Here is a 19,275-nt window from a genome sequence, read left to right as displayed (position 1 = left end):
AACCCAGAAAAGCAAGCTGTTGAGATGAAATGGAAGCTCAGCCTCTGGCTGAGTCTAACAGCTCCCTGGAGGAGAGGTTTGCCGCCCCTGCATATTTCTCTTGCAAAGAGGACACCTCTTGGGCTCATTTTCCTGGATGTTGTGTTTGGACCTCTGCCTTATATGGGAAGAGCACAACTTTATAAAACAGTTCAAAATTACATGTTATTGTTGCCTCTCATTTGCTTTAGAATCCTTGCTTAACACCAGTTATCTCTGTTTAAGTAGAATCATCTATGGAAGGGCTAGAGTCCTTTGATTGAGACAGACTTCCACCTGAACCTGTTATAGTTTGTTGCAATGTTTTGAGTTTTATTATTATTATTCATTTTAGAGAAAGGAGAGAGAGAGAAGGGGGGAGGAGCAGGAAGCATCAACTCCCATATGTGCCTTGACAAGGCAAGCCCATTGTTTCGAACCCGTGACCTCAGCGTTCCAAATCGACGCTATATCCCACTGTGCCACCACAGGTCAGGCAAATGCAGTGCTGTTTTGATTTCTTATCTTCTCTGGGTGAGGGATGAGCTTCTTTTCAGGGCAGTGACTATGTCTTGTGACTCCGTAGGGCCAGCTAACTACCTGGCACATAAGGAACAGAATCTATAGTTCTTTATCAGGCACCTATGACGTACTAACCACTTTGCTAGGTGCATGAATAAGACAATTAAATAAGGTAGAGGGGTCTCTGCCCTCATAGAGTATATTTTCTAGTGGGGGAAACTGGTCAACAAGTAAACCACAAGTAAATACTACAGTTTTAAGGTGTAATTAGCACTAGGAAGGAAGCCAAGGCATTGAACTAGACAATAATTGTCACTATCTTAAGCCATTGCTATAAGCTTTGGTCTGTTCGCCTTATTTTTGAGAGCACTGGCAAAGAATAAAGTAGCCTCAAGTGGAAAGTTATAGTCTCATTCTGAAAAAGAAAGATTGTCCAGCGTCAATCTGGGCCAAACAATACACCGAAGGAGGAATCTAAATAGCTAAGCTAAGAAAGAAATGCACAGCTGTATAGTCAGAGAAAGGTAAATTAAAACAATAAGATTTCACTTTACCCCAATTAGATGCAAACTTGACAAAGTCCAGTGATGTTGAGTAGACAGAGAAAACAGAAAGACTCGTGACTGCTGTTATGAGTTGGAAATGACTGACCATCTGTCAGTATTTCACAAAATTAAGGCTATGTGTATCCTATACCTGACTCCTAGTGTATGTCCCAGTGAAAACCTCTCACAGATTCACAAGGGGGGCCCGTGTGAGCGCTCACTGCTCGGTGTGTGGTCAGCCGAGTTGGGGGACCCACCCTTGAGAAGGAGCAGGTAAAGACCCAGGCCAAGGAATTCCATGCATCAGACTATGAGCAGATGTTCATAATTAAAGAAATTTAAAACACGTTAAAACAACAACACTAATAATATTGCGGAAAGCCTGAACATCCAAAGATATTTACGAAAGACATTAGACGGAAGAGGAGATGAGGATGAAGAGGGAGGAATGCAGTCAAGTTAAGGAGCAGTAGAAGGAGGATGGGAGCATGTCACGTCTAAAGTTCCAACAATAAACACAAATCCTCTGGGGGGACGACTGAGATACACCACTCCTTCTTGACTCTTTAGCTCTCTGCTCAGTTTAAGTAGTTTGAAGGCATGGTGGCGGACTGAACAGCTGAAACAGAGCTCAGGTGCTCGGGCACTTCGCCCGTGAAGTCCACGCAAGCTGTGTCTACTTACTGGGAGGAAGTGACTGACCTCAGTGTCCAGCTTCACAGATAAGATGAGTTAGCACTGATCAGAAAGGAACTAATTATTCTTAAAGACTTCACTTTAAAAATTACTCGAAAATATTCTTTTTGAAAACTTGGGCATAAATTCAGCTATTTTAACTAAGTTTCACTTTGGTAAATAAAGTATAAAATTACAGGTCCTATAGCACAGGCCTATCTGATTGTCAAAGCATTGCCACCACCTGCTGGTGAAATATTTAAATTGCAGTTTTAGGTGTCTGGAACTAAGATTTCTTGTTCCCAGCATTTTATTACAAAAATTTTCAAGCACACAGAAAAGATAAAAAAAAATCGTAAGTACTCATATTCCCACCACCTAAACTCCCTGAATAGTATGCTGATTTGTTCATTTTTCCCATCATGTTTCTCCATCTCTCCATTCACTCATTGGCCTTCCTTAAATGCATTTTTTAAAATGAGCAACAACTTTTTTAAAGAAGACATAACTATGAAAAGAAAATTTCCATGAAAACAATAAATGGCCTATTTCTCTCTAAAATTTTTACCAGAAAACAAGTCTATTTTCTCCCTGATTCCGGTGTAAAATGTTTCTAGGAGAGAATATGATCTTAAAACGGGGATCAGTTGTTAAAATATCCAGGTTGGTTGTAATAACTTATGAACTCTAAAGAACTCATTTAGCTTGGAATCAGATCAATCAAGTGAATGCAGCAGAAGATAATAACCTCCTGGCCCCTCCAGTAAACTTATCACAACCAATAAATGAGCCCTTCCTCTCTTGAGAAAAGAATGGATTTCTAAACCAGCTTCTGAGTAGAACATTTAAAAGCCCCATTTAGATTTTGGGGTGTCTATTTGAACATAAACAAATATAATTTTTGATAACTCAGTGTTTCTCTATTTAAATATGAAAAACACACTACTCTATAAAAAAAGAGCATAAATCATTTCTGAAAGATGTGAAGTGGTGGCATCTCTGAGTGGCATCTGGAAAATTTTAACAGTTAACCATTTTATTAGGTTCTGCTATGTTGTAGACCTGAAAGTTGTTGTCCTAAGAAAACTTGCATTGCCTGACCAGGCAGTGGCGCAGTGGATAGGGCGTCAGACTGGGATGCGGAGGACCTAGGTTCGAGACCCCGAGGTTGCCAGCTCGAGCGCAGGCTCATCTGGTTTGAGCAAAGCTCACCAGCTTGGACCGAAGGTCACTGGCTCGAGCAAGGGGTTACTTGGTCTGCTGAAGGCCCGTGGTCAAGGCACATATGAGAAAGCAATCAATGAACAACTAAGGTGTCGCAACGAAAAACTGATGATTGATGCTTCTTATCTCTCTCCATTCCTGTCTGTCTGTCCCTCTCTCTGACTCTCTCTCTGTCTCTGTAAAAAAAAAAAAAAGAAAAAAGAAAAGAAAAGAAAACTTGCATTAACAAAAATCATTTATAAAAATAATTGTTTCAGTGGGGGACAAAGTGATTAAGGTAGAATTTAAATGTCCCATAATGAATTTTTTTGTTTTGTTTTGTTTTTGTATGGCTATAAAAGTGACTCTATAATTCCCCAAGAGTTTTGCACAAAGTTTTATCTGATGTTGAAATTCACACTCTTAAACACTATATACCATAGACTATCTCAGTAATTTTTTGATCAACAAAATTAATCATTTTTTATTGATGTTCACTTTCCTCCCATCTCATCCATCGCCTCCCCGTTTCCTTGCTGATCCTCTCCGTTCACTGGACTTCGGGGCACTGTACCTGCCCCACATGCTCCTCCTGCTTCTGCCCCATCCGCTCAAGCTGCACAGCCCCTGCCTTCCTCCCGGCCCTCCCCGGAAGTGCTCTGCTGCTCTCGGTCCTCTCTGCTACCCATTCTGTGTGGACTTGGCAGGTCTGCAGGACCTGGCAGGTAGCGTGAGGGCCTATGGAGCCCCTGTGGGGGAGCCACCACTCAGCACCGCGTCACCAGCTCTGATATTTCCAGGGGATCAGAAATCAGAAATTTGTGGGAGGATCTCCTAATTTTTGAAGGTGGGCAAAACTTTGAAAGTTTTAAAGAGACTGTGAGTCAGGAGGGAAGGGGAAGTCTGCAGGCCAGACTTGGCCTTAGGCTTCTGATCTATGACCTGCATCCATAACCTTTCCCTTCTTGCCTTGACAGTTTTGTTTTGTTTGCAGTGGAGAAATATTGGCTATTTTATTATGAATGGTGCCATCCAGGACAATGGGAAGCTAATGCTCAAAAGCCCGAACTCCCCAATGGTGCTCAGGTTAGGGTCATATAGGGCAAACTCACAAGACACCCTGCGTTAGGTGTTCGGGGCCATGCTGGGAGCTGCTGAGTGGTCAGAGATGAGGTAAGGGTAATGAAGCATTTCTTCAGGTCTTGAAGACAGCTCTGAGGTTCTTTCCCTGGGAAAGTAGGCAAGGGTCGTTCCACCTAGGGCTCAGGAACCTACAGACAGCTGACAAAGTCCAAAATCATTTCCTTATTCTGACTGAGAGATGTACAGGAGATGAGCAGGGCTGGCCAAGGTCGCCCTCCGGATCCTCAAGGCAAAACAGTCCGGTAGTTTCTCAGGACTCACAGACCAGGGCCAGGCTGCCCAGCCGGGGCAGAGCTACCATGGACACCAGCTCCTGGCTGGGGCTCACCATTTGTTACAGGTACAAGGTTTATGTGTCCAAGGCTTCAGAAGAAAGGCCAATATTCAATAATTAGAGTTTGGAGCAAAAAAAGTATTGAGAAAGCCCAAATCCAGAAGATGGAGGTACATGAGGGCATTCCTCCAACTGTCCCCTTCTTAATTAATATCTTTATCCACATCTGCAGCTTCCCCTGACCCCACCGGCTGTCTCAGTTTTCACACTCCCAGTCGTCACCTCTGGACATTTTCATCTGACTGTTCAGCTGACATCTCAAACTCAAACTTGAGCTCATCATTTTCCTTAGAAAACTACTTCTCCTTCAGACTTCTCCATGTTAATAGAACCCCTTCTCTTCCTCTCATAGACATTCAAAAACTATGGCATTAATATCAACACATTCTCGTTGAAAACCATGAAATGTCAGATTCTGTACTAAACAACACAGGATTGACGGGGCACATGCTCTGACCTCCAGAAGCTCACAGTCTACTGGAGGAGACACAAGAGAAAGAGAACAGCAACACAATGTGATAAATACTCTAGGAGATGTACACTGAGAGGCCTAAGACAGTGTAGAGACAGAATCAATCCACGCATCACAGAGTTCATTCATTCATCCAACCAATATTCAATGAATTCCTGCCATAGTCTTAACTCTAAACCTTGGAGTTCAAGCCACGCATTAAGTTCTGAAGACACGGTTTGCAAAGGCATAGAAGATTTTTGCTCTCACACAGCTAACTGAGGATAGTAGCAAAAAACAAGGAGGCAAACAAACAAGATGATTTCAGTTAGGGACAAAAGTTTCCAGGCTGCAGTGAATAAGTTAGCACTGTATTCCCTGCACAGAGGCGCGGCCCAGGGGGTGGAGGGGTCTGCACCCGCCAGAAGGAGCCACTTTTCTCATCACTAAAAGGACACTATGTGCACTCACAGTTGCCCTGAATCTTACAAAGTGAAACCAACTAATGTGGAAACTGTTTAGATAAGAGGGCCAGAAACAGTCTCGGTGCTGAGAGAGGATACAGCTGATGAGTCTTCAGGACCGAGATCTCATACTGGAGCAACTCTGAGGCAGAAACCAACTGGGGAGTGTGAGAAACAGAACAAAAGGCTGATGGGGGAGGGGGCTAGCAAACCAGCCTGACGCACGTGTGCAAAATACATCACAAATACATCGTATTCTGAAGGGTCTCAGCTTATTTGGAAGGTATCGCGGGGTTGCAGGGTGGGTGGGTGAGTGTTAGAAAATGAGTTAGAAATACAAGATTCCATTCAGATTGTGGAGGCTTCTAGCCAATGAAGAGCCAAAAGTGGGGAAGGAAGATTGTATGAGCAGAGATTTGTTTTGTTTCGAAGAAAGATAATCCTATTGGTGGCAAGCAGGTCAGTTAGGCCGTTATAACAGGGAGAAAATGGAAAGGATAAAGAGAATAAGGAGGGAAGATGATACAGAAGGATACTGCCAAAGTAAGAACAGGACTTGGCATCTACTTTGATAATGTGGATGAGTTAAAGGAAGGTTGGAGAGGCCACCTGTGATGCCCTCCCTCCCTGGGTCACCCCTTCAGAGCCCAAGGTCCGACCGTGTCTTATGACACTGTCTCCCCACCTCCGTTCCACCCTGAACTCCTAGTGCCCAGGTGCCCTCTCCTTCCTCTGAACTGATGCGGCGCTTCATTTATGCACCCACACTACCCCTCACGTTGTAGCACAGAGCTGTATCTCTTGTGTACCTGTCTTATCTATAAGGTACTTAAAGGCAGGGTCCAAGTGTTATTTATCCCTGCATGACTCAAATGACAACTCCTGCCACATTGTGGTTGAAGAAAAATAGAATCAATGAGTAAAAAGTAGCTACACACTAAGTTATAGGAAGGTGATGTATAACATGCAATCTTAAAACACACACAAACACAAATTTTTCAATGAATAAATATTCATAAGATGAACTTCATCTTTATATAAACTTACTTATGAATTTGTTTCAGAAAGTTCTTATATTTATTGTAGGGTTTTTTTTTTGTTTTTGTTTTTAGTGAGAGAGACAAACAGGAAGGGAGAGAGATGAGAAGCATCAACTCTTAGTTGTGGCACTATAGTTGTTTATTGATTGCTTTCTCAGATGTCCCTTGTGTAGGGAACTCCAGCCAAGCCAGTGACCCCTTGCTCAAGCTAGCAATCTTAGGTTTTAAGTCAGCAACTTTTGGGCTCAAGCAGCGACCATGGGGTCATGTCTATGATCCCACGCTAAACCAGTGACCGCGCACTCAAGCTGATGAGCCTGCACTCAAGCCAGCGACCTTGGGGTTTCGAACCTGGGCCCTCAGTGCCCCAGGTCAATGCTCTATTTGCTGCACCACCACCTGATGAAGCATGTGTACATTTTTCTTATACCAAGAACACCTAATAATAAAGCTCAAGAAATGCAACCACCTGCTCCCAAACAATCACAAAAACAAATAGAGTAGTCAGGAAAAGAGACAGATGAACAAGCCAGAATGCCTCCCGTGGTCTCGTGCTGGGTTAGACAATGGCATCGACCTCCTTGTGGCCCCCTAGACCCAGCATCAGCCCTGAGCCCTTACTCTCTGCCTTCCTGATGCTGAGGCTCTGTGGAGAAGAAGGAGATTACTTCAGATAAGTTTATCTTGCAAGGTCATCCCTCCTATTAAGAAGAGAAAGGAAAGCTGTTTGTGCCAACATTGACTGACATGACTGATCTCCAATTTTGGTTGGTTGCATGGACAGTCTGTAAAGATCTAGCCATTCTTTTTCCTGTTCTGACATAAAGTTGCAAAAGTACATGTGGAAATGATAGAGTGATCACGGAGCACAAGAGCTCAACATTTTTATGTGCATTTCTAGTTGGCATTTTAGCTTCAGTGAAAAAATGTTTATAAAAAAAGAAATTTCTGATGAAAGTAAAATGAAGTAAAGAATTTAGAGAGACTGTATCTTATCTGATCTCCACCAGTTACAATGGTATATGAAGCCCAGGAAGTCCTAGTGAAGCTCCTAAACCTGGTACCCTTGGATGTGGCAATCAAAGACATCACACTGCCCGTGTGAATGGGTGGGAGGCCAGGAAAGCAAGAGATTCTTGGTACATCTTGCCCATTTAACAATTACCAAAGTGCATGGGACAAGAGCCATGTTCCCTTTGTTCTTAATGAGAATGAATATACGTGATATTCTATAAAGTACTTATAAGGTAGAGGAGGGGCATTCCACAAATTTGAGGATTAAACTAGTAATTGAAGGCCATCCTCAGAAGCCAGCCTGAAAAGGAAGTCAGGCTTCAGAGTATGGAGATGCTCATCTGCTCCTGGTGTTACAGATTCTGTAAATGAGTGTGGCCTTAGTGACGTCTCCGTAGATCATATCACTATAAGGTCCTGTTACAAAGAGAATCGCAACTTTTCCACTCTGCACTCCTGTAGTAGGTTTTACTTATTCATACACTGAATGCTGCCTTGGCATGGTTTGCTCCTCAGGTGACAAATGAACCTGGCTATCTGCAACAAGAATGCCACCCCTACTACCCCAGGCCTCTGTACTTGTCTTCCTAGGAATGAACATGAGTTGTAGCCTCTTCTGGGGGAAAGGAGGGTGGCCTTTAAAACTCCTGTTGCTAATAATCCCAACTGTCCCCATTCAACTCAACTGGGAATGGGAAGATACTGGCTCAGGGGAGAACGAATTATTTTTCTGAACAGTGAGAGTCATAAGACCCTGGGCAGGCATTACCTTCGGTGGAAACACAGAAACATCTTTCCTACGTGTTTTAGAAGAGGGCCCACAGCCAGAGTGATGTAGCTGCTGCCGGGCAAATAACCCCAAGAGCCTCCACCTTGGCGGCCTAGTGACACACTCCTGGGGCTGTGTCCTGGGACCGACAACTGTGCCCACACTCTAGTCTCTCACCCCAGGAAGCTTGTGAAAATGTAAGAGAGTGAGTGGGACTTTATTCTACAAATATCTCTAAATATAGTTTACATTTTAGGTAAATATAAGGTATCTAAGTAAGTTATTTGAAAACTTCAATACTTTATTATCCAAGATAAGTTTCTCATGATATATTTTTCAAGTGAATGGATAGCCCAGGTTTGAGAGAGAGAGAACAAAAATTTTCTTTCATCGAAGATGTGATCCTGGGAAACAGGAGGAAATAACCCGACCTCTGTCTCTCGGCTCTGGCAGCCCAGGGCTAAGCAGGCCATCCTGATCCATTCTCTATCTAAGTTTTTGTTGTCCAAGAAGCTGTTGGAAGACTATGGAAGGGCCTACAATGAAAATGCACCTCCTACTCTGCAATGCCAATCATGGCTGGCTGACCACTGCATTGGTAAAATTGGCACCCCCTGGAGACTGGTTAGAAATGCAGAACCTTAGAGGTCACCAGCTTATTGAGGGCTCGCCAGCTCGAGTGCAGTGTCGCTGGCTTGAGCATGGGATTGCTTCTCATATGCGCCTGGTCAAGGCATGTATGAGAAGCAATCAATGAACAACCAAAGTGATGCAACAAGTTGATGCTTCTCATTTTCTCTCTCTTCCTGCCTCTCTCTCTCTCTCTTACTAAAAAATAGAAGAAAAATAATAAAAAAAGAAATGCAGGACTTCAGTGAATCAGAATATGAATTTTAATAAGACCTCCACAGATTCTTATATAATTTGAAACTGAACTGACAAATTACAGATTTATCTTGCTCAAACATTTCTCCCGATTACTATAAAATCCCCATGTTAATCAGTCTCCCCCCCCCCCCACCAGCATCAAATGTAATAATGCAATGCAAAGCAAATCAGAAGCAGAGTGAATTTACAAAGCTCGTAAAAGATGCAGGATTTCACCGAATTAACAAACATGATCTTGAAGAACTACTCAAATCCTACACACACGGCATCAGCCAGGGAGGAAACGGCAGCCTTAGATGCCTTAACAAGTGATGAGGAGCTGGTCCACAAGGAGGGGGACATTCCTTCAACAGAGAATGATTTGAATATCAAAGAATGAAGACACACTCTTGGGAAAAATGATGAGACTCATGAATATTTGTAAAAATAACCCACTTTATGACTGTTCTGTGAAAGGCAAACATACAATTTTGTTGAAAAACCACACTGAAAAAAAAAATCAACACTTCAGTCTCCCGTCATTCTCAGGAGGAGCACCTTGTTTTAATGATGACTTAAATGCTATTATGTAAGATAACTTACTTTCGTAAGTGTTCATTCTATTTTTCAAGACAAAGTCTAATTGCAGCATGTTGTCAATATTCCCCCCAATGTTTGGTCCTTGTTTGAGTGCTCTTTTACTAAAGTGGTCTTTCCCAGGGCTGGTTTTCCTCTAATAATAAGACCTGCTGACCTCGAATGTTTACTGTGGCATTTATTTTTTTTACCCCTATAGGACTTCTTGTCTGGTGCCCATGATTGCCACCAACTTATTCCCCAGCTAGCTAAAGAATACTTCATCCTGTCCTGTTTTCTGGTTGGATGTTTCAGCACATTGTGATGTCACAGAGGGGAGTTCCCTGTGGGGTTATAGCTCCTCAGGCAGGTATCTATTCAGTGGTTACCTTATCGACCATGAGGAAGTTCTCTAGAGTCTCTCCATTTTCACAAGTGACATCGCCAACCTCTCTTACAGCTCCGGGCAGGATTTCTTGCACCTCCTGAGCAATCATTCCTAGACGCAAAACATTCCAACAGGTTGAGTCAGGAAAAGATCCTTCTGGAGAAAATCCTCCCCGGCCTACATCAGAATGGAACAGTGACAGCCACAGGCCACACGGGAAGCCTTTGCAAATAGATGCTTATTCCACCTCAGCTTTTGCTTTGATCTACATGCATTTGAAGCAAAGAAGGAATTTTGAGCCATGAACCTCTATACAATTAAAGTGGGAGTGCCATTTTCTTTACTTCTCCTTGAGATTTTGGGCCAAATGGGGAAAAGGGTGAGTAAATGCCTTAAAATTTCTGCACAGAGAAGCAAGGGTGGGGCATTAGCTTGGATTCATTTTCTTTTCCTGCAGAAAAACCTTGCCCCCTCATTGGTTGTTCTTTAGGATTCCCAGATTGGCCCTGGCCAGTTGGCTCAGTGGATACAGCATCGGCCCAGCATGTGGACATCTGGGTTTGATCCCCAGGCAGAGCACCCATGAGAAGCAACCATCTGCTTATCCTCTCCTCCCTCTCCCCTTTCTCTCCCTCTTTCCCTCCTGCAGCCAGTGGCTTGATTGGTTCAAGTGTGGTCCCGGGTGCTGAGGATATCTCAGTTGGTCTGAGCATCTGCCTCAGGCACTGAAGATAGCTCGGTTACTTAAGCATTGGTCCCAGACTGGCTTGCAGGGTAGATTCCACTTAAGGCACATGTGGGAGTCTGTCTCTCTATCTCCTCTACTCTCACTTTTTAAAAAAAAGATTCCTGGATTGGAGTATAACCTTCACTTTGCCCTTCTCTGACCTAGACCTGCCTACCCCACCATTTGCTCTTTCCAACCCAGGATGGCCCAACACTGCCCCTCACACAGCTTGAGCTACCATCTGCCTCTTGACCCTGATTCCATGAGCAAGAGGACACCAATGAAAAGAAACAATATATCCAAAGCACCACACCAGTATCTTAGGGTGCAGGAATGCGGTAGTGTGTTGAGTAAAGATGACAAATTTCCTTAAGCTCTTCTGTTCTAGTGATTATGGGTTTCATGGAGGATGAGTTAGACCAACAAGATGTTGTCTCACTCTAACACCATGGCACACAACCTCCAGATTAAAATTTTGAAATTATAATTTTAATAGGTGACGATACAACATTTAAAGGGGAACTTCTGCGCATACCTGTTTGATGGGCTGTGTTTATTCCCATCGCAGAGGCAAACTCAGGCTTGTAGTCATATTCAACAATCCTCATCTGGGCTATTCTCCTCAGCTGTTCATTCGTGTCCACCTAATTGAAGAAGAGCAGATTTCACTTGCTTCCATATCTGCTACTCAGATCAATGCCCAGAGTGAACCTGAGAGATTAGGCATGTTGAAAACGGGAGTCTTTGCTCGTTGCTTAAACGATTTTAAGGGAAATTTATACTTTTCTCCTTAGAGAAGCCAAAATTTCAACTTCCATGTTCATGACTTCTAGCCACTGATTTGTAAAATGAGCCAGTTTTCCTGTCTAAATTCCAGGACAAAAGCTCGCTCATTCATTGCTGTTACCTTCCTTCCCTCCTCTGAGAGATGAACCCTCCTCCTGCGAACTGGGGTTGCTCACTGCGGACTGAACCAACCGCTGAAGGATTGAGAAGAATCATTTTCAAAGGAGCACACAGTACAAACCCCAAACCAACCCAAGTCAACCTTGTATTTATAAGTTGGTAATGCAGAGTTTAGTTCAGGCACAAACTCTGAGGTGTGGATCTGTCTTGCATCACTGATTTGCTTTGACTATTCTGCTGAAGAAAATGTCCTTAAGGGGTGGAATGCAAGTCTAGGCTGCCTGCCTGCTGGACCCTCGAGACACCGACTTTCCCCTCATGGGGTCGCTTCTCCCCCAGGTCACCCTGCCAGTGATGGCTGTTAAGGGCATTTCCAATTGTCACTGCAAATTCCTCAAAAATATTTCTCAGGGTCCTAGCAAAACGATATCAATAAAAACTATAGAGTGAATTTTTCCTAAAGCTAAATGTGTTTGATTCAAAACATTCCCCTTTCCTTTGAGTTTTGTTTAATGAATTGATGGTATAACAATTTGATTTTTTTTTAATGACCATATTCAAGAAGTAAAAAGTTGGCAGTCTTATGTGGGTTCCCTTAAATTTTCTTTTAGAACATAACTGGTTTAAGAAAACTCCCATCATGACCCTCAGCTCCTCTTAACCCACTCAGTCGGGTGAGCAGAAAAGTTGTTCCAATATCCTTAAAGGCTCTTGCCCTTCCCTCATTTGGATTGTGAAAGGTTGTGGCTTGGCACTTAACTGGCTAAACAGACAAGCTTTACCTCAGGTATTTATCAGGGAGTATAGCTTTGAGCTCACTGTTGTTTAAATAACTGCTCTGACCAAAAGTTTGGTTCAATGCGTTCATTCATTGTTTAGTTAGTCAACTAAAACCACCTTCAACATACCGCACACTACACAAAGTGTTGGGATTTTGAAAATGACTGCCTTTTCACCCGGAACCACTGTAATATAAAATAATATTGAATGTAAATTGTAATTGAGAGTTAACATTTTATAAATGATTGCCTTTACAAAGTTTATGATCTACACAAGAAGGCACACTCATCAGCTATGAATTATATGACCATGTGATATGTGGGGTGATGCTGGATTTATGAACAGAAGGTCATGGCTGCTCCAAGCAAGTGTCTGAAATATTCTTAGGGGAGCATAAAGAGGGCTTCCTTGAGTTAGTGAAGCTTCCTCAGCTTATTTCAGTTTCCAAACATGTTCTCCTCTTTTACTTCAAGACCTTTGATCATAGCATTTTCCCTGCCTCAAAAGCAATTCCCCCCCCCCCAATTTAAACATCCCTTCACTGGAGGAGCCATGCTTGACCTCCAAGGCTAGGAAGGTCCCTTCGCTTATGTGCTAATGGCACCTGTTCTTTTTTTCATAGCCCTAGTCAGGTTGTCACCAGACAGCTGTTTGTGTCACCCTTATTATCTTTCTTCCCTATAGGCTACACTCCCTGAGGACATATGAGGCCATGTTTTTCTGATCATCACCAAATCACCAGTTTCTAGTACAATTCCTTCCAGGTAGGAGGTGCCCAACTAACATTTGTTAAACAAATTAATAACGTTAAGATAGGAGTTAGTTGTGGAAAGATGGGGGAGCAGGGGAAGCCAGAAAGGGCAACACTAAGACAGGGATGAGCCAGCTCCCAAGACAGCAGATGCCCGGTAGTGACAGCGGCACAGCAGAGGCAGAGCTGGGCATGACTAGATTGTAAAGGTAAGGCCAGAGCAGGACGGCCTCGCAGGCCATACTGGGAAAGAACAGTCATAATCTCATACATCTAACCCTGTGAGCTCCTTCATTCATTCAACAAATATTCAATGAGTAGTTACTATGTGCCAGACACTGGAGATTAAATGGGTGTTTCTTATCTAGAGTTCAAATATTTTTAAAAATTTATTTAGCAAGAGGAGGGGAGGCAGAGACAGACTCCTGCATGCACCCCGATTAGGATCCACCTGGCAAGCCCGCTAGGGGGTGGTGCTCTGCCCATCTGGGGCCCTTGCTCCATTGCTCAGCAACCAAACTCTTCTTAGTGCCTGAAGTGGAGGCCATGGAGCCATTCTCAGCACCCAGGGCCAACTCACTACATTTGAGCCATGGCTGCAGGAAGGGGAAAAAGAGAGAGAGAGAGAAGCGAGAGGAGAAGTGGAGAAGCAGATGGTTGCTTCTCCTGTGTGCCCTGACCGAGAATATAACCCAGGAAATCACATGCCAGGCCAATACTCTACCACTGAGCCAACTGGCCAGGGCCCAGAGTTCAAATTTTAATAAAAGTTCTATTCCTTAGAACAAGGCCCAGTTCATTTCAGGAACTGATGGCACCTAGCAAAGTGTCTGATGTAACAGGCACCCAGAACTTCACTGAAGAAAAGAAGGAATGAAAGAATGGAGGTGGTGAGGTGGCAGAACAATTCCTGACACTAACAGAATTGAGACAAGAGCCAGCCTGGACTGGCGTTGTGTTAGGCAGGCCCCACCCAGTTCCCCCTGCCCGCACCCTTGGGCGCCCTGTGCTTGCTGTGCCTACTATTCATTATCGCTGTGGTTTGTGCATGAGTCCCCATTGGAAACCAAAGTTGAGGCAGTGTCCGTTTCTTTGTTGCAGATGGAAAGCAAAAAAAGATGTGCCCTCACTCAGGCTATCCAGGTTACATAGAGGAAAAATGACCCCTGGTGTCTAAATTGGATCCTTGAATACATTTCTTCCCAAAGACATATTGCTAGACATAGTAATTAGGGTATCTAGTACTGTTACCATTGTATATCAGACAGGATTTTGCCCCCCAAAAATTTGAGGGTAGGGTTGGGGATCTACAGACCTATCACAATGTTTCTCTAAGAAAAATTCTCTTCTGATTTCCGGCTTGTAGACTTTCCAAAGCTAAATATAAACTGCCTGTGTTGCCTGTTCCCCAGGTGTACACTTGTCTAGAGAAAACCCTTGAGGGAAGGGCCGTGCCTTGTTGGAATCCTCCTCCAGAAACTGTACACAGCCCAGCACTTAACGCCACGCCTTCCTCATCCTGTGTGCTGAGCAAGAAGCTACAAACTGAATTATAGTGTCTGATTCGATCTCGCCCACAGCAGTTTTGGAAACTTTTGACCATGAGTGCAAATGGCCATCACTGTCATGCTGCCTCATGCCCAAGGTTTCTATATCATTAACTCAAGAATTGCACCACAGAGAAGACATTCTAGTCCATGGGAGTCCAGTTAGCTCAGGGAAAGAGGTCTTATTATAGGTCGTCTGGCTGCAGCCCACAGCCAGGACATCAGTCTCGCCTCAGACTGCTCACCCAGAGCTGAGGAACTTCTGCATTTGGCTTGAGGCCCTGGGGGGAGACAGCATGTTTGACTTTCTCCAGCTCTTCACACTTTTGTCTTTAACTAGCTCAGTGCTGGTGCGGTTGGAAGAAAAATATTTTGAGCATTTTATCTTAATTGATTTTTTCTGGCTTTTATTTTTGGGTCTTTTGCTGCCTGTTTCCTGCCTTCACTGTAGAATTCCACAGATGCATTCAACTTTTGACTTCCTCTTCTTTTTTCTGTATTGACATTGATATTCTTCATGCCCTTTTGGTTTTCAGCCTACCCTTTCCACCCTCACTCTGTTCAGTTTCCATTGTAAGAGCTGCATTTCCTTCTCCAGTCTAAAGTCACACCAGAGAGCACAATGCCACTAGGTGAATTAAGCTGCTCCTCTTAGGCGGCCTCATTTTCCCAGTGCTTCCATTGCACAGGTTGCAAGCCTATCTGCGTTATTCTCTCTGTGTTTTGGATATGCATCCAGATGAGCCCCAGAGATCTCCTCCACCAGGACTCTCTACCCAGAGTGCTTGTGCGCTTAATAGCTGCAGGGTGCCCTGCGTTGCCTTGAGCAAGGAAACACGGAGCCAAGGCAAGGCAGCAACTGATACTCATTTTCTCTGCCGCAGTATTCGGTAACATGTTTGGTCCCTGTGTTTTGCAACAATAGCTCATCCAGGAGCCCGCTCTGGTTACCGTGCAACCTTAAAGAATAAAGGATGCACGTCTCCAGTCCTATGCATGTGATCAGATCAACCACACATCCCTCCCCAGCGCATTTGGAAGAATGGCTCTCTTTTCACAAGTTGGAAAAACCAAGGGAGAGGCGAAGATAAAGTCCACATGTCTGCCAGCACCATCGTCGACATTACCATCCCTTCTCTCATCTATAAGAAATGGCCAGTAGGACAGACAAGATTTCTTAGAAACAGATATTTTGTAGGTGTGGATAGACCTATTAGGAACAACTATATTAATATGAAATAATTTAATAAATGAATGACATAATTTGCATCATTTACAAGTAAATAATAATGGTATCTATTTGCTTAGCCATGTACAGCTAAAAATTGCTTCACATGATTAGAAAAAGCCCATGGGAAAAATGAATATAAGCATTCCCTGTTCACAGAAGAATAAACAGAGACATAGAATGTCTCTGGGCCCCATTTGCTGGGCCAGTGGTTGCCAGAATGAGGACAAAAATGCCAGCCTTCCTCTAGAGCAGCAGTTGGTTCTCAATCTGTGGGTCATGACCCCGGCGGGAGTCGAACGACCAAAACACAGGAGTCGCCTAAAGCCATCAGAAATACATTTGCTTCTCCTCACCCCACACTGCTGCACCCAGGACCAGGCTGCAGGCATTCCACAGTTACAGTCCAGATTAGAGTGACATCTCACTTCATGGAAAAGGCTTCCAAGAAGGGATTTGAGAAGCTCTTGGGAAGTTTGCTGTTTCGGGACAGTATATGCTCTTCAAACCTAGGAGCAGCATTGGGATACTTTAGTAAATAAAGTTCTGGGGACAGCCTGGGGCAGCAGGAGGGGTGATGGAGGACTTGCCCCGCTTGTCACGTTTCATTTGCATGTAGATAAGACCTGGGAGGGAACTGTATAGCCAATTGCAAGGATAAGTTTGAGTTAGTGTGACCTGAAACGTAGTTCCTCTCTCTTTCTCTAAAAGGCAAAGGCACAGTATCTAGGACTGGGATCTGAAAATGTATGTGAGAACTCTCCGGCCCTGCGCGTTCCCATCGGCTGGTCGGTCACAGCTCTTCTAACATGAGCCGCAGCTCCACAATCGGCATGAGAGTCTACAATTACAGCCGTCCTGTGGAATCCTCTCAGCAGAGGAGGACATTCCTTGGCTGGTTTAGCAAAACCAGTGCAGATCTGCGCTGGGGAAGGAATGCAGCCTGCAAGAACGGCCAGTGATTTACAGATTACGTCTCCTGTGAACCAAAAAAGAATACGGACAGGAGGCTTAAAAACACCATTTTCCACAGCTTTAAAAATGCTTCCAGGAAGCAGCGCAAGTGAGAGGGCGGGCAAGTGATGGAAGCAGGGAATAGGAAACAGATTAAACGGTGGAAGAGCTGGAACCGGGAGTAACCTGGCACCTTAATCCTAACCATAGCACTTGTGACTTTCCACTGATTCAGTACTTATTTCAACGGGGGGGAAAAGTATAGAGGACTCAGTGGGGTCAGGCAGAGAGGCACCGTTCCCGTCCTATAGGTGAAGATACTGAGTGTCAGCAAGACTAAGCGCCGTCTAGGGTCATGTTGCCAGGCTGAGCCCAGAGTGGAGGAGCAGCCTTCTGAATTCCAGGCCTGATTTCTGATTTCCACAAGGTGGCTGCTTCTCCACAAAGGGAGAGAGTCTTGACTCAGCACCTCGGGCGATGGGATTGATCAAGTGAGGGCTGAACAGGAGGAGCTTCTGTGACTGCTCCTTGGAGAAAGATGATGAGTGTGGCAGACAGTGGTCGGTGCCCGGACTCTGGGTGGAAGCGGCTGGAGAGGTCCAGGAGAGGTCCGGGCAGGAACCGGGCCGAGACAGTGTTCAGAAGATGAATAGGGAGATGGACACTTGGAGGTGGGAAGGAAAAGGCCATCTCCGGCAGCTGGCCATGCATGGAAGGAAGGGCCATCGCCTGTGGAAAGTAACCCAGAGACCTGCTGCTTGGGAAGCCAGCGCTACATGTCACTGCCCACTGCTCCTGTCAGGTGAGTCCGTGCTCTTGGGTAGGAGCTGCTTTACAGTTCCAGCAGAGACGCCTAACAGCTTCACCACTCCTAACTCTTAAGCAGTCTCACACCACAGGCAACCTGTAGCAACGCCCCATGTGAGATGTGTCAGAGGCCAGAGCGCCCAGCACACCTGGCTCAGGTGTCAGACGAGGCATCCAAGGCCTGCCCCGTGCTCACCTCCTCGATATTCTGCTTTACCCGGCTGTCAGAGGGATGCATAACTGTCCCCATCACTTTCACGTTGCCACAGACAACCAGGGCTTCGTCCGGCGCATCTGTGTTTATTCCCACTCGACCATGACAGACGACAGATTCGGGAACTTGTCCTCGCTGCCATAATGCATCACTGTCATTTTCAAATTGCCCAGGATTAGAAGCCTAGAAAAAATACATAAATATATTACAATTAAAGTTACAGTAGCAGGAAGAGATGATGGCTTTATTTCTCATAGGAAAGAAAAACATTGTATCTAAGTCTTTCCCCTGAGAATCATGTTAGATGGGATATTCTGATGTATCCATATAACTGTGGTCCCAGGAGAGCCAGGGGGCTCCCTAACTGCTCTGTCCCCCAGCAGCTGGAGCTCGGGTTGCTGTGGTTTGGAATATCCAGTCTCTATTGCATGTATCTGGGATTGATCATGTGTCCATGGTACTGGGAGAAAGATGAAAGAGAATACTTACAATGATTGTCTTTTCAGGGATAATAACAATGATTTTAAAACCAGACATAAAATCAGAAAATATTGCAAGTTTATTAAAGCTCAGGTAAATAAAAAATGCAGGCATTTTAGCTTTTTTATAGTTTCAAAACACTTCCATATTTATGCTTTTATATGCAACTGACTAGCAAATGACAATACAAATATATTTAATACATCTCAACTATTCCCTAAATACAGATATGCCAAAGGAAGAGTAATAGTGGCTACATTTGTGTGTGTGCACATCCACACCTTAATTCTATAAGAGATGTACTATTATCCTCATTTTATTGATACTGAAACTCTGAAATGATAAATTTCCCAAAGCTACAAAACAAGTAAGTTCTGAAGTGGGAATTACTTCCTTTGATTATTAAATAATGATATTAACTCTGCCTTTTTCTGCTGTTGTCTAGAAGTAGCCCTGGTTGAATGTGGTCTTCAAAGAAAACCCAAGTGAAACTTTCGACAAAGCTGTGGAGATTTCACTCTTCAATAAAATTCTTTGTTGCCCTGGCCAGGTAGCTCAGTGGATTCAGCACTGTCCTGATAAACCAAGGTTATGAGGCAGGTCTCCCAGGCAGGGCACACATAGGAATCAACCAATGAGGGCATAAATGAGTGGAACAACAAATGGATATTTTGCTCTCTCTCTCTCTCTCTCTCTCTCTTTCTCTCTCCTCTTTTTTCTAAAAAATCAATAAATAAATGTCTAAAAAATGAAATTTTTTGCTGAAGAAATTTCCACTGTATTGCCTTCCCTATTCCCTAGTTTCCTATAGCAGCTGAATATATCTATTTCCAAACACTTTTAAGGATCTCTAAATCCATCAAAATCTCCAT

General features: G+C 44.0%; 1 protein-coding gene across 1 annotated transcript in view; it reads right to left on the bottom strand.

Annotated features, from left to right (window-relative positions):
* Window positions 1–19,275, bottom strand: part of MYRFL (myelin regulatory factor like) — a 121,364-nt gene that overhangs the window by 31,834 nt on the left and 70,255 nt on the right. The window contains exons 11-13 of the mRNA XM_066368544.1: window positions 17,906–18,106; window positions 11,272–11,380; window positions 10,011–10,120 (exon numbers count right to left, since the gene is read on the bottom strand). Of these exons, the coding sequence (XP_066224641.1) occupies window positions 10,011–10,120; window positions 11,272–11,380; window positions 17,906–18,106 (420 nt within the window). The remainder of the gene's footprint in view (window positions 1–10,010; window positions 10,121–11,271; window positions 11,381–17,905; window positions 18,107–19,275) is intronic.

This window comes from Saccopteryx leptura, chromosome 2 (genome assembly GCF_036850995.1).
Source record: "Saccopteryx leptura isolate mSacLep1 chromosome 2, mSacLep1_pri_phased_curated, whole genome shotgun sequence".
In the NCBI taxonomy this organism is placed as follows: Eukaryota; Metazoa; Chordata; class Mammalia; order Chiroptera; family Emballonuridae; genus Saccopteryx; species Saccopteryx leptura.
The sequence above is the reverse complement of the archived record's forward strand: the minus strand, read 5'-3'. Positions and strand labels throughout refer to the sequence as shown.